Source organism: Rhinolophus ferrumequinum, chromosome 12 (genome assembly GCF_004115265.2).
Source record: "Rhinolophus ferrumequinum isolate MPI-CBG mRhiFer1 chromosome 12, mRhiFer1_v1.p, whole genome shotgun sequence".
Lineage (NCBI taxonomy): Eukaryota > Metazoa > Chordata > Mammalia > Chiroptera > Rhinolophidae > Rhinolophus > Rhinolophus ferrumequinum.
Window position 1 is genome coordinate 80,150,621 of NC_046295.1, and position 16,232 is coordinate 80,166,852.

Sequence of the window (16,232 nt, forward strand, 5' to 3'; positions counted from 1 at the left end):
AAAAAAATGCGAAGGGTGGGAGGAGAATTTAAAAAATTCAGATTTCCAGATCCCATTTCTAGATATTCTGATTAAGTGAATCTATGCTTTTCAAGTTACCTTCATTCTGTGGCACGAAGTTGAGTACCCTTGATCTTTTTGAACTCTAGACTTTTTCTCGCTGCTCATTTCACAGAAACAAAAACTGAGGATCCAAGAGGGTGGACTAATTCGAGATCACCCAGTGGATTAGCAGGAGCATCAGACCTGGAATGATGATTTCTAGTTCATTGTGAAACATTTAGCACTCTATCCTCTGTGTGTGTGTGTGTGTGTGTGTGTGTGTGTGTGTGTGTGTGTACACGCGCGCGCTGGCGCCAGGAAGAGAAATGGGAAGGGGCTGTGAGTGGAGTAGGGAAGGGTGGAGTATCCCTATACAAACGGTATCTTTGACTTGGAAGTCAAGTGTCAATGGCCCCTCTAGAGCCGTCGCTTTCTTAACACGACACGTGGTGATTCTTGGGGTTTTCTCACTGCTATTTAAGAAAACTCTGAACATGTCCACTTTGGTGACGATCAGTAGTTTCTTGAAAGAAACAGGATTCCATTACCGCGCCAGAACCGTTGGCGTCCCGTTTCCATGGAGACGGACTGTGCCTTTCTTCCTTAAGGGGTGGTCGTGATTTTTCTCTCTTTTCCCAATCCTCAGCGCGGCACACAGAAGATGCTCTGAGGAACTAGAGGGGCTTTTATTGACATTTAGAGCTCCTTGCAACGAAAGGGCGGAAGACGTTGCCTGAACCCGTTCTGGAGGGAGTCCGGCGTCCGTCGTCCACCCCGGGGCCCGGGTGGTGCCGTCCGGGACTGGCAGTGGGGTCCTCCGAGCTCCGCGCCAGCCCCCAAGCAGGGAAGCGCGCGGGATTCAGGCCCCGGGTCACCACCCCGCGACCCTCAGGATGCCGGAGGCAAAGAGCTCCTGCCAGGACCTCTTGCGATGGAAGAAGCAGCCGGTGCGCCGCACGATCAGCCAGATCTGCCCACCCCCGCGGCGGCCCCTGACCGTGGCGGACGTCCGGCCGGGCATGGAGAACGAGAGGCTGGGGGTCGTGCGGGATTCCATGTTTCAGAACCCGCTCATCGTCAAGGTGAGCCGCCCAAACGCCCATCATCCTTTCGCGCTCGCCCCCCCACTGAGCACCCACGCGGCCGGGGGTGTCCATTCGTCCAGCCCTGGCCCTACCGCCCAGGTCCAAGCGCAGCGCTAGAAGCTCCAGCTCCTGGACTTCCTATGTGGTCACCGGCAGTGGCATTGCCTCTCTGAGCCTCAGTTTCCTCATCCTGAAAGTGGGATGGTAATGGCACTCATTAACGACATTGGGTAGGAAAATTGAATAGGGTGATCCCTGCGGGACCCCTGCATAGCGCCTGACACTCAATGAGCCTGCAATGTTGGTGGCTGCTGTTTCATTGGGCGCCTGCTGGTAAGCCCAGAGGGTGACAGCAGGTGGCACGCAACCAGACTGCGACCGTCCTCACCACCTGCCTGCTCTCTCAGGGTGAGGGCCGCCTCCTCCCCTTCCCCTGCAGGCTGGGCTGCTACCATGCTGTGAGTGCTCTGTGTCTGTTCCGGAAGCACCACCGCACACGTTAATTTCAGCCCAATCAAACTCTGAGCCAGAGTTACAACACTAAGAAAACAGCGTGAATCTCTGCCCTAGGAGGCGGGCAGGCACGAGTGAAGGAGCTGCGGTTTCTAACTAGATCGCTGCTCCTTATTTAAAAAGATTTCTATTGAAATATATATATCTAACATACAATATTATATTAGTTTCAGGTGTACATCATACGTAGTTATTCAAAAGTACCCACCTGGCACTATACAGTTATTACATAATTAAGTATATTCCCTATGCTAAAGAAGTGATCACCATGATAAATAAGTCCAGCAACCATCAGACACCGTGCCACACGACCACAATATTATTGACCATGTTTCCTATGCTGTACGTTACATCCCCAGGACTTGTTTTATACCTGGAACTTTGATCCTTTTATTCCCCTTTATCTTGCCCCCCTTTAATTTTTCAATTACAGTTGACATTCAATATTATTTTATATTAATTTCAGGTGTACAGCCTAGTGGTTAGACATTTATATAATTTAGGAAGTGATCCCCCGACTAGTACCCACCTGGCACTATACATAGTTATTACCATATTATTGATTATATTCCCTATACTTTACATCCCATGACTACTATGTAACAACCAATTTGTACTTCTTTATCCCTTTCCCTTTTTCACCTACCCCCAAACCTCCTCCCATCTGGCAACCATCAAAATGTTCTCGGTACCTATGAGTTTCTGTTTTGTTTGTTTATTTTGTTCTTTAGATTCTACTTATAAATGAAATCACATTGCATCTGTCATTCTCTGACTGATTTACTACACTCAGCACAATACCCTCTAGGTTCATCCATGTTGTCGCAGATGGCAAGATTTCATTCTTTTTTACAGCTGAATATATTTCATTGTATATATGTACCCCCTCTTTATCCATTCATCCATTCAGGGACACCCAGGTTGCCTTCATATCTTGGCCATTGTAAATAATGCTGTAATGAACATATAGATGAGCATGTACCCTCAAAGTAGTGTTTTGGGTTTCTTCAGATAAATACCCAGAAGTGGGATTATTAGGCCCTTCTTTGTCTGTTATAGTCTTTGATTTAAAGTCTATTTTGTCTGGTATAAGTATTGCTACCCCAGCTCTTTTGTTTGTTGGTTTGTTTCCATTTTCATAAAATATCATTTTCCATCCTTTTACTTTCAGTCTGTGTGTGTCTTTCGATCTAAAGTGAATCTCTTGCAGGCAGCATATGTAAGGGTCTTGTTTTCGTATCTATTCAGCTCCCTATCTTTTGATTGGAGCATTTAATCCATTTCCATTGAAAGTAATTGTTGATAGGTATGTAGTTATTGCCATTTTATTATTCATATTCATATTCATATTATTATTATTATTATTATTTTTATCTTAAAGAAGTCCCTCTAAGATTCCTTGTAATACTGGTTTAGTGGTGATGAACTCCTTTAGCTCTTTCTTGTCTGGGAAGCTCTTTATCGGTCCTTCAATTCTAAATAATAGTTTTGCTGGGGAGAGTAATCGTGGTTGTAGGTCCTTGATTTTCATAACTGAATATTTCCTGCCAATCCCTTCTGGCCTGCAAAGTTTCTGTTGAGAAATCAGCTGATAGTCTTATGGAGCACCCTTATAGGTAACTAACTTCTTTTCTCTTGCTGCTTTTAAGATTCTTTCTTTGTTTTTAACCTTTGGCATTATGATGTGTCTTGGTGTGGTCCTCTTTGGGTGTTCATTTTGCTTGGAACTCTCTGTGCTTCCTGGGCTTGTATATCTATTTCCTTTGCCAGGTTAGGGAAGTTTTCTGGTATTTCTTCAAATAGATTTTCAATTCCTTGCTCTCTCTCTCTTCCTTCTGGTACCCCATAATGTGAATGTTGGTACATTTGATGTTGTCCCAGAGGCCCCTTAAACTCTCCTCAGTTGAGAAGCCTTGAGAGGCCAAGCCACACACCAACGCTGGCTGCCGCTAGTGCCAGGCTTAGGGATGCTCAGCCAGAGGTATGGGACATGCTCAAGCCAGATGTTTCCTGTCTGGGTTCTGTGAACCTTTGAGAGACCCTGTGAAAGTCTGCAGCATGGGCCAAGACAGGCCGTTTGTATAGAGAAGCCACTGGAAGTGGCTTTGGTGTGCCCAAAAGTTGGGTGGGGCCGAGTCTCAGGGAATCACCAGGGCGTGGCAAACGAATGGCAGATATGGCACCACCTGAGTCTGCACGCAGGGAAGGAGGAGGGCTTAGCAAAGAAACAATGGCTTCTGCCAGCTCCTCCAACTGGGAGAAAGCTGCCCCTCCAGCCCTCATACCGAAACCAGACAGCTCAGTTACCTGCTCTATGTCGCTATCACCACTCCACCTGCTGCCCCAGCACTGGAGCTCAGAGCCAGTGATTCTGTTGGTAAATCCATGAGCAATCCCTTTAAGAGGAGCGTTTGGGAGTACAGCTGCCCTCCGTTTCACTCAGCCACAATCTCCGCTGGTTTTCACAACCAGAAATTATGGGGACTTCTCTCCCTGGCACTGGAACCCTGGTCTAGAGAGCCTGGTGTGGCACTCACTCCTTTGTGGGGGACCTTGACAGCCGATTTTTAACGGTTACACGCTGGTGTGGGACCAGCCTGTTCTGCGTCTCTGCCTCTCCTACCAGTCTCAAGGTGGCTTCTTCTGTATGTCTTTAGTTGTGTTTAGTTGTAGAGCTTTGGTTCAGCCAGACTTCAGGCAATTCTCAACGATGGTTGTTGGGTAGTTGAGTTGTCATTTTGATGTGGTTGTGAGAGGAGGCAAGCACAGTGTTTACCTGCTCTGCCATCGTGACCGGAACTCCACTGCTCCTTTTATTGCATGTTCCCTTACTTTCGTCTCGTTTGCGGACTCGTGATCACCCAACACCCAACACTTTTCCCAGGGTCCAGGAAAAGTCAAATTGAGATTTGGCTGATTGGAAATGGGTCACGGAGCAAATTTATCTGGTGCCACTGGAGGGCAGTGTGCTTTCAGAATTGAGTGCAGTTTCCTGATATCAGGTGGAAGGCGCAGGTGGTAACCATGGATTCTGTAACAGTTATTTATCTGAACGTCAGGCACTGATTAGAGCCCAGAGATATTTGTTGGTGGTTTTTGTTTTTTGGTACGGGGAAACTGTGCTTTTTAAACATTGTGCTTGAATTAGCTGAGTTAATTGGGTCGTGTGGACACATGGACTCTCTTTCCTTGCCTTCCTCAAACTATTAATAGGTAGGTTCCCGGGCTTGCACCTGTGGAAGCTGGCTTATCACACTTTGTCCCCTTTCATCTTATATAGCCACTTTCTTAGGTCCCCTCAGAGTAGAACAAGGTCCTTCATTTATTTCTAGGTGCAAGGAGCCACTCTGCGTGGACAGATGGGACAGATAGATGGGGTTCACCATTCTGGACCAAGGGGAGAACCAAGCCCCCAACTCTGATTAACTGCTTTGATGTTAGGTCATCGCTTTCACACAGACAGTCACTACTGTGTTTCCCCAAAAATAAGACCTAGCCAGACCATCAGCTCTAATGCGTCTTTTGCAGCAAAAAGTAAATAAATTTTTATTAATTTTTGCTCCAAAAGACGCATTAGAGCTGATGGTCCGGCTAGGTTTTATTTTGGGGGAAACACAGTCGTGGGCAACTCCTTCCTACCTAAATATGACATGAATGTCATTATGGAGTTGTTATTCTCCATGGTGAATTAGCAGTGTGTGATGCCCACCTCACCCAAGCAATATATATACTTACATCATATACGTATATGCATATATATACACACATGCATACATACACGTATACATACACATACATTTTACCTATATGTGTACACATAAATACATACATGTGTATATGTACACTATACGTATGTATAATATATGTATATTCTACATAGACAAGTAAAATTTCCTTCCTTTTTTTCCTTCGGCTTCCCCCACTCCATTTCACGGACAATATATGGCCTCTGGATGGCACTAGTTGAACAGCTTTCAAGACAAATTCAATCCCTGATCTGTGAACCCGAATTTAGGTGTGGAAAATAAGCAGATGACTGATGACTAGGGGTTTTGTCTTCAGGCTCTGAGACTGCTATGGCCAGCGGCGATGGGGTCCGAGTGCTCTCTGGTGATATCTGTCCAGGACCTCTCTGGTGATATCACCCAGGTCTTTCCCTGTCAGGGCAGCCAGGGGCCAGAGGGCCTCTCCTTCTACTTTCCTCCCTTTGGTTCTTGATGGGCCATCAGTACTCTCTGAAGCAGTTAAGATTATGTCCACATTTCAATATTAACCACTGCTACAAGATTTTCTACCCAAACCTGACCTAAATAAAAGTTGCAGAGACATTGAGAGGGAGAAGAAGCCTTGACTGTTACCTTTTCCAGGCCCCTCTTTACAAATGGGTACCCTGAGGCCATCTGTGGTGGGCTCTTTGCTCAAGGTTCTGGCAGAGTAGTGTGGCTTAGAAGCTCTGTGCACTGTCTTCTGGCCCGGCATTATTTTTACCACTCCAAACAGCTTCTTATATTTAAAAAATTATTTTAATTAGAAAAAAATCTTTGGGGTTTTCAGCTTTTGAGAAAAGAAGAAGATTGAAAGTATTCAAGATTTTGGAGCCTTTCAAAAATCTTTTCTAAATCGTAGGTTGCTAAAATTTGTGTTGAGGCTTGACTTGTGGATTTGCTCATTGTGGCACATCAGTTTCACAGATGTGAAAGATGAGAAAGAGCAGATTCTCAGACCCCTGTGTTGTGTGCACCTTCTCACTGTGTGTAGCAGAGGTGGGAGAGCCCCTCTGCCTTGAGTGTTGAGTGTCTTTAGGAGGATGATTGGAACTGAAGTATATTTTGGTTTTGGCTAAGTCTGAACCTGAAGATTGCATCTATATTAGAAGAATATAGCACCTTAGAAATAGTAATTTATTCCACCATCTTGGGGAGTCGTTGCTCCAGTGACCGAGATCAGGATTGTTTTTTTTTTCATTTAAAATGCAGACACACCACCTGAACAAACCCAACACTGCTATTTCATAGCCATGGAATTTGCCAGGATGAACACACATCAGTCATTCAAGAACAGGTCTGAAAGATGCAACAGTAACCAAATGAAAATCTCAGACATTCAAGCCGCTATAACGACTGTTTGCCTCATTTAAAAGCAAGCCAACGGGTTATTAGCGGGACCGATTGACTCAACTCCATGTTTTATGTGGCCACAAAAAGACATAAACATTTTCCATTAGAAAGAGCTTCCACTCTATAGTATAAAGTTAGCCAGTTTTCCTTCAAATGTGGCTCTCTGGGAAGAATAAAATTAAATAGAGAAAGAACCAAGCTTCTCCCTACTTGATTCTCATTTCCCCAGAATTCTGTGACTCAACTTAGAATCCGGCTACAACAGCCTTCAAGGTTCCTTCACAGAACCTGTCAGGGTGCACCCTTCCTGCCATCGGAACTCGGCTGATATCCTGTCAATACAATTATAGGGAGAGACTACTTGGTTTGCTCCACTGACAGCCTTGATTCCTCTGTCACCCTGGAGAGGCAGGCTCTGCACAGAGGTGGAATTTATTGAATTGAGTACCCTTAGAAAGTGCAAATGATCATGGCACCCGATTTTTTCATAATTTATTACTGATTTTGTTTTTCTGTGGGAGTTTATGTCACAAATAAGTGCATGCATTTGTAAAATAGAGTCATATAATCACATCTTTGGGGCTGAGAGGAGGCTTGCAGACATCTAGTTTAATTCCTTTTTCGAGGCTATTAACGCCCAGCCAAGGGAAGAAGCTCGTCCCAGGTGCCACTCTGACCTGGTCGCAGAAGTGGGATGAGATTTGTTTGTGTCTCCTGACTTCCAGCCCCATGCATTTTTGGCCACAGTACACTGATTAATTAATGACAGCCCGGATTGATTATATCTGTAGAACAGGCAGTCAGAAATGTTCCCCGATGAATCTGATTTCCAGGTCATTTCACTCAACACTCCTTCCAACGTGAGCTCTACTAATTTCTCAGGATTTGCTGACAGCCAAGATGTTTATTGACTGTTTACTAAGTGCCCAGCACCTTCCTAAGCTTTTTGAGGGGCATAGAAACTAGTTCAGAACTCAGCCCTTGCCCACAAGGAGTTCGCTATTTAACTGGGGAGACGGAGTATATATATACTATATCCATATATATATGTGTGTATATATGTGATATATATATATATATCACATGCACATATATAGTGCACATATACATTGCTTAACACAGCACCTGCCCTAAAGAAAGCTCTCAGGAGATATTAACTCTTATTTTCACCTGCACGCGCGCACACATACACACACGCACACACACACACACACACACACACACACACAAATAATAAGACAAGCAATGTCGTGGGTCACCCCCTGTAAGTTCCAGATGAACTGCAGTATCAGGAGGGTTGAGATTTGTGGGGAGGACTCAGGAGGCTTTCGGAAGGAACAGACCTGGACCTGGTCCTTGAAGGGTGAAGAGGGAGATTTTGATCAGAGCAGACTAGAAAAACCTTAGCGCTCTGGGGCCAAATGATCGCACCTCCTTTGGGTCCTAAGTGTTCATAGGTTTTTACCCCAACTCTAGTTCACAAAACATAGCACCGCTGCTGGGATCATTGTCATTATCACCACGAGGAAGCGTTTATTTGGAGCCGGTGTGTTCAAACTGGATGCTCTACCAAATCAGCCAGCCATGCCATGCCCACCCACAGCTTTACGTCTCCGACAGGTATTGATGCTGGTGAACATGAGCGCTAGATACGAACTCAAACGCGGCGTGCACACACACACAGTTGGACAAATAGCCTGGCGTGGGTCAGTGTTTTTATTACATATGAGGAAAATGTGAAAATGTTACATTCTGTTTCATTCGTTGAAGAGAAGGTACCGCTGATGGCTCCAATCCTTTTACGTTCAATGACAATGTAATAGGTGAAAATAAAACGTAAGATGGGGGATTAAAAGCGAGCTGCCCACCCTAATGGCCCGTCTTGGCTGGCCCGCAGTGGGTAGGTTTCATTTTTCTAGGGAAAGCCGTGGGTTTATCTCTCCTTGCAACTTTCTCTCTCGATCCCTGTTTTCTTTTTAAATCAAAGCCTCCCTCTTTCTGGCGCCCAGTCACATCCCTCAGTGAGCGATCAGGGGCTGGAAAGCCCGGTGGCCGTTTCAGAAAGCCAAGCTGCTCCCTCGCAGGCTTTTCACCACCACCCAGGGGCAGCTGCTCTGACACAGGAGCCACCGTCCTCTTTTTTTGGTTGTTATTATCATTATTAGTTTCAGGTGTACAAAACAACATAATGGTCAGACATTTACACCCCTCACAAAGTGATAACCCCAACAAGTCTGCTACCCATCTGACATCGTCCAGAGCTATCACAATACCACTGACTATACTCCCTGTGCTGTACTTTACATCCCGTGACTATATATGATTAATTATAGTTGGTACTCAATATTATTAGGTTGGTGCACAAGTAATTCCGGTTTAAAAGGTTAAAAATAATTGCAAAAACCGCAATTACTTTTGCACCAACCTAATATTTTATATTAGTTTCAGGTCCCACCTTCCTCTTTGTCCCTCTGGAAAGGGGGGTTTTGGCTTTGAAACGTGAATGAAGATGAGACCTAGGAACCTGGGTTCCGCCTGTTGAACTCAGCCAGTCTCTGATTCCAGGGTTCTCAGATCACTGCGGGACGCGGGGAAGGCTGTTCCTCCAGGAAGAATTCTGAGTCCGGGGTGAACACATCAGCAGTCCTTCCAGCACCTTCCAAAGTCTTGCAGGCTCGATGTTATTTTTTGTATAATTCAAGCCACTTTTCCTTTATGTCAAAGACCAAGTTTTCTGGATTTACAGCTGGCCCTGTGGACAAAACTTCCACTTCTGTTTTCTCTTGCAGTAGTTTTCAAGCTGTTCAGTGATCTCCAGAAGCATTGGAGTTCTCATAAAATGTCTGTTTCAAACTGCTTTTTAAAAAAATTCATCTTTAACTGCTTAAAAAGTACAATAAAAAGGGAACTCAATAAATGTATTTTATGTGAAATACTAACACTCGTTAGTATTGGAGTTGGAGTATAACAGACTCCAACTCGTTAGCTATCGTTTGACTAGTTTTGGGGTGTTAGCTCTGTGTTTGCGCTAAAACTGTGGTGAATGTGTCACAGACAGGGAGCCTTGTAACTGAGCACAGATCTTCCTGGACTTTCAGGCTGGGTGAATCCATTTCTGTAGGACAGTGTGCTCTGTCGCCGCCCCTGCGAACCAGGCTCCCTTAGAACTCAGACCCCATCAGCTGGATCGTCACTCCGGTTTCAGGACACTCTGGCTGGTGGGGCAAAAACAAGCAAAGGCAGTCACGATTGTACCACATTTTGGTTTTAGTGTATAGTGTAAATGTTGGCTGCTTCTCTCCTGACTTGTAGAAAAAACAATGTGAGCATTTGTTGGTCAACGGTCACAATTCAACTTTCAATGAAATCGCCCCTTGACTCTCCTTTCCAGCTCCTGAATCAGTGTGACGACTGTTATAAACGATTCCAGGCTGAAGCTGTTGTTTTCATACAACCACAAAAGTACAGCAATAAGTTGATTGCCCAGGCGGAATGCAAGGGTGAGTGCTGTCTCACCTGGGAAATTAACTTTCCTTGAGCCTCGGTTTCCTCTTTGGAAAATGGGGTGAGAGTAGTTGGCACTTGGCCACTGGAGAATTTGAGGATTTAATGAGATGACACAGGTATGCCAGGTCCAGGAGGGCCTAGGAGGGCACTCATAAGTGGGCACTTTTATCATTCTCCATGTCCAATATCCTGTTATTCCATTTCCATTTATGTTCCTCAAAACAAACCTTATTTTCATCAGTCAACTTTAAGTAAATGTTATAAATCTGAACTTATAAAATAAATTTATAATGACGCCAATCCACCCAAGTACTTACTTTTCCTCCCCATTGTGCTCCTGTTGGAAAATACTGCCACCCATCCCATCTTACAGGTCCCATGACTGTGTGCCCTGGAGCAGCCGGGTGCACCCTGGTAACGGTGAAACAATCCAGTTTCCAGCTCTCCTGAGGGTCCTAGGGCAAGCGGCCTAATTTCTAGGCCTCGGTTTCCTCATTTGTAAAGTATAAGTGCTCATACCTACCTGGCCTGCTTCTTAAGGATGTAACGGAGACTGAATAAATGAGACCCTAGCTTATGGAAGAGATTAGGATATTCTAGAATTAGATAGTGGTTCTCATCGAGGGGGGCAATTGTGCTCCCCAGGGAACATCTGGTCATGTCTGGAGATATTTATCACAACTGGGGAGGGGGTGCTACGGGCATTAGTGGGTAGAAACCAGGGAAGCCGCTCAATGTCCTAGAATGCACAGGACCCGCCCCCAGCCCCCAACAAGGAGTCATCTGGTCCCAAATGTCAATAGCGCTGGTGCTGAGAAACCATGAACCAGAAAACATAAACGCATGGAGAATTCATTATTATAATAGTTCGCCCATGGTCTGGGGTGGCCTGAAAACCTAAAATGAAGATTATAGAAATGAGACGGTTTAATTTTAATTGCTTCTCTATCCATTGTTTGCTTCTGTTCCTCCCACCTATACAGTTATGGCTATTTTAAACCTCCCCCCACTTTGAATCCATTTCCTTCCCCTTAGTTATAGCTTCCATAAGTCTGCTGGCTTTTGTCTGGGACTTGTTTATCTCCAGTCTCACCCACGTTGTAGTTTAAAAAGATAAAAAGCTTCTCCAGCAATCCATAGTGTGATTCAATAATTCATCAGATAAACTAATTAACATAGGGCAGGTTTGTTGAGTCATCTGACCACCATACAAGCTTTGTTTCCCTGGCCCACCACCTTCCAAGGGTTTTGTTTTGTTTTGTTTTGTTTTCCTCAGCGTGAACTCATCTAAGATTTAAAACGGAATTAATTTGGTACACTAGAAATTAAACTCACGGTGAGCCAGAGCCTCACCGTGGAACTTACACTGTCATTGTGTCACTAAGTACTGCATTTCTGGGAAGCAAATAAATGCACTTGATAAAGAAAACAGCTGTATTTTTCCACCCAATAATTTAAAGGCACAATAATTTCAAGGCACTTCAGTCAAGAAACTCACCGACGCGGGTCAATGAGCAGAAAGGTCAACATGAGTAGCACGCAGCAGGGAGAATGGCCCACCAAAAGCATTGTAGAAAACAGATAATGAGCCCAAAAGAGGGATTTCTGATCTTTTATATGAACCAAACAATACATATTTGGGAGACCAATGAACCCAGAAGCGAACAAGACAAATTTCTTTGTGTAGATCAAAATCCTTTGTATTTGTCCAGAAGAATGAAAGTGGAGACTCAGAAACTCTTTGATTTCAAGATACGGCATCAGGGAAGGGCAACATGGCTTTCTGCCAGGTGGCTGGCCATTTGTAACCAATAGCATAGTGTCCAGGCTGCATCACCGCACCAGAGAAAAAGCCCCAGTTACCCGCAGCTCAGATGCCGCAGCCTCCCACAAAGGTGGAGGGGCGCCCCAAAACCCATGGAGAGAGGTGATCTCATGCCCATGGCATTGCAGTTGCGGGAATGAGAAGATTTGCTGGCAGCTCCGTTAGTCGATTTTACTGAACGACAGTGTTTTTGGCCATGTTGCCACACTAAAATGCCATCTTAATGTTTCCCTTACGTAGAATCGCAGCCATATTTCCTAGTCTCCCAGAAGATCGCTGAGAACAGAGAGGTTGGCTATTTATTTATTTATTTTTGATGTGCATTGGAAACTATTAGTGAGCCCATCAGTCAACGAGTAAATCTTGATTGAACACCTACAGCGTGCAAGGCACTAGTGGGAAGGCAAGAGGTTTGAGACTTTGTTCCCAAGGAGTTCACCGTCTGGTTGAGGGAGAACCAGACTTTGCACATTAAAACCAATAATAAAAGTTATTAAAGGTGAAGGAGACGGGATGAGAGGCAAGAGTGGCATATTTAGGAGTGATGGCGGGAACAGCGTTGGAGTACGCAGGGCAGCGCAGAGAGCTTGTGCAGCTGCGCTGGGGCTGTGGGACGGGCAGGGCACATGGGGAAGGGCTGACCTGGACAAGGCATGGCGTCTGAAACGGGCAAGGTGTTTTCAGCAAGAACGGCCAGCGCTAGGATTCTGAGAGCACCGTGAGGGAGGCAGCAGGAGATGCACCCACTTGCTCACTGCTAGAATAACAGGCACGTTGGAGCACCCACTGTGCACCAGCCCAGAGCTCGGCACAAGGAGATGGGCGAAACCAAGCTGCTGTGGACTTTGCCTTCAGAGAGCTTACCATCCAGTAGACAGAAGCAGGCACAAGAACCAACAGCAAAGTGGCACAGATGCAGCAATAGCTGTCTGCACGGGGTCTCCATGTACAGCACTGAGGGCAGCCGCGCCTGGATGGGGGAGACGAGGGAAGGTCACAGACTAAACGGCTTGAGCTGAAAGTTGCCACAAAAATTAGTAAGTGTGCGTAGGGAGCTGGAGATGTGGGGGCAGAGGGCAACCCAAGTTTTGTATAGCCTGAAGCTCGTGCAGTTTTGGGATCTCTCTTTAAGAAGTAGAGTACACAATTATAAACAATTTAAAAAATTAAGTCCAAGGTCTTAGAAGGGGCCACATGCAAAGAAGGACCCTGAAGTTACATGTCTCCAGGATACATGTCGTTCGTTCATTCGTTCATTTGTTCATTCATTCATTCACTACGCATCCACTGTATGCTTCCCCTATACCAGGCACAAAGGGCCCAGGACCACAGCCATGAACTCACGGTCTCCGGCACCATTGACTCTGAAACCTTGGGCGAGTCCCTAGATGTCACTAAGCCTTGGATCCTGCACACCTGAATGGCTTCCCCCCGAGAACCACCCTGAACTACCCTTCATTTGCTCATTCAACCATTTGCAAAATGTTTATTGAAGGGCTGTTAGGTGTCAGGCAGTGTGCTGGGCCTTGCAAGGGTCCCTCGGTGGACAAGAGGGTCTTAGTTCAACCTGCAGGCAGCTTGCGAAACCCTGGCAAAGACAGACAATAAGGCAACTATTCTTCACTGAGGTGAGGGAGGCCAGAGGTGTCAACCAGAGGCTAGAGGTCCTACCCTGAGGATGCGACACTGTAGTCTGACCTGCAGTCAGTAGAACTGGGCAGTTAATAGGTGCTGGGGGTACTGTGTGCGCTCGCATGCATTGGGGTGGGGGCTGGGTGGGTAGCGACTGTTCCAGACAAAATAAGAGGTTTTGTGTCTCCACGGCAAAGAGGAACCCAGAACTTTGGAGGCTGCGGTGACACCTCAGGGAAGGCAGATGCTGAGAGGAGGCTGGGCAGGGAGTGAGGCCAGATCTGGCGGGGCTCCCAGTCGGCTGGGAGACCTGCAAGAGCCAAAGCAAATAAACAAGGCAGAGAACGGAGGGCTGAGAGACAACAGAAAAAAGGACATGTCTGCAGGGCCAGCGTCTCCCTCCCTGCACTGATGGGGACAACAAGTCTGCAGAGGGCCACACCCCAGCTGCAGAATATGCTGCGGTTGGACTGGAGGAATTCACCTCGCACTCTATTCTGCTGGAACAGACACACTAACTGCGTCCCGGTTCCTTACCTGGCAGCATGTTCAGAGAGCCAGTGGGCAGGACGAGACAATGGCTTAGGGTTAGTGGCTGCAATTTGTTTACTTTTTGTAAGTAAAACAAGCCCCCAGTCTGTCACACTCCGAATTTTCACCAAGTCGTTTGAGGGAACCTGCTGGAACGATTCCGAGGGGTCCCTCAGGGCTTAGCGCTGGGCTTCACGGCTGCCTCCAAAACCTTTATAAACTGTCGCTGAAGACTTGCTCTCTCTGTACATACCCAGTGGGCATAAATTCAGAGGTTTAAGCAAGTCTTTCAAAAACTCTCCTTCTAAAAGGAAAGCATCTGTCTGGCGTTTCTGAAAGCTCCATCTTTTCTTAGGCAGCTGCTTGCTTTCTTGAGGTGGATCCTCCCAGGCTGCTCATGGGCCTGGCTTGCCCTGGAGCGGAGAGGGGAGGCGGAGGCTAAGGCCTGGACTCTGGGCTTCCAGAAAGTTCCCGGCTGTAGACCCATTTGGCCATCTGACATCCCCACTGTGCCAGTGGACAGCAGCTGCCCTTTGTGGAGCCCACTGTGTGCCAGGCACTGTGCTGGCCCTTCTTAAGCCTCATCTCCCTTAATCGTTGCAACAATCCTAGGAGACAGGATAGCTGTCATTCCCATTTTACAGGTGGGGAAGCTGAGGCTTCTAGAGGTTACACATAGTCATCCGGCTAAGCCAGGCTGCTGGCCAGGTCACCACAGCCCAAGATCATAACCACTGTGCAAATCAAAAGAACTTACTGACCATTTGTTGAGTCCCTACCAGAAAGTGCCAGACTTTCACAGACGTGATCTCAACTCTGTAAGGTTGGTGTTTTGAGCTCAGCAAGACTCAGTCACATGGCCAAAAAGTCACACAGAGGGTAAATGGCAGAGTAGGGGCTTGCAGAGTGGCCTGTGTACCTCCACTGCTTGTCATGTTCCTTATATGTTGTGCCACACTGACCGTCACCGCGGAGACTCTTTTGTCCTGATGGGGGAGAAGAAGCCAGTTCCTCTCCATCTCCATCACCTCCGTCTCCATCCACTTCACCCGAGGTGTATTTGTTGCCTTTGGGTAAGGAGTGGGGTGGGGGTAGAGACTGTTTTGTCTGGAACAGTCTCGGAGCTTACACTCTAGTTACGCACATGCGCACACCCCCAGGAGTTAACATCGCAGGGCTGAAACAATAGGGCCAGGGGTGTGGGCCAGACGTGCAGGAGTATTACAGAGTCAGAAAGAGGGAGAGGGCCTGTAGCCTGGAGTGAGTAGCCCAGAAAAGCCTCAGTGAAGTTGCTGGAAGGCCTAGCAGGACTCGCCTTGGTGGAGACGAGAGAGAAGGTCATTTTAGATGTAGAAACGGCGAGACATGGTGAGAAACTGGATGCCATGAGCTTGTGGGTGTTTGGAGGTCGGTCTGGAGGGATCCCGATATGCAGGAGGCAGAGTGGGAGCGCTGCTGGTGCTGGCAGCAGGGTGGGGGTGGAGGGCGCTTAGGGAGTCTGCACATTTGGTGTCACCATATATAGTTTTAAGAAGAGATGAGCTAGAAGGGGAGAAGGAGCGTCGCCACGTGGTTTCCCACGGCCGCCTGGAGTAGAGGTTATTTTGAATGTGTGCATCTGCCGGCCTTCCGGGGAGCCAGGATGGCCGGGGACAAAACCGCCATCAAGGCTGACCAGAATGGCCTCACCCTTTCAAAGAGAAGGTGTCCCCTCCTCTTCTCCCTAATCAGCGAGAGCAAATTGTTATCAGATTAGTGCCAGCAATGAAAAGCACAGTCCCCTCACCCTCATAGTTAGTTAGCATTTAGATAGGCTGGGACAGGGCCCACACAACAGGCATCAAAGCCCATCTCTGGGCGGCTGGAGGGATTAATTTCTTTAACCAACAGGCCTGATCTGGCCTAACTCATTACCCTGCCTTGTCAGTGTGGATGTGAGATTCGATTGAAGATTATACCACTTAGGCCTTCCCCTGTTCT

The 16,232-nt window shown here is 46.7% G+C and overlaps 1 protein-coding gene across 1 annotated transcript in view; it reads left to right on the forward strand.

The window, feature by feature from the left end:
- Positions 1-732: 732 nt before the first annotated feature.
- Positions 733-16,232, forward strand: part of CFAP77 (cilia and flagella associated protein 77) — a 117,253-nt gene continuing 101,753 nt past the window's right edge. Inside the window, exon 1 of the mRNA XM_033123366.1 lies at positions 733-1,124. Coding sequence (XP_032979257.1) covers positions 936-1,124 — 189 coding nt within the window. The 5' untranslated portion in view covers positions 733-935. The remainder of the gene's footprint in view (positions 1,125-16,232) is intronic.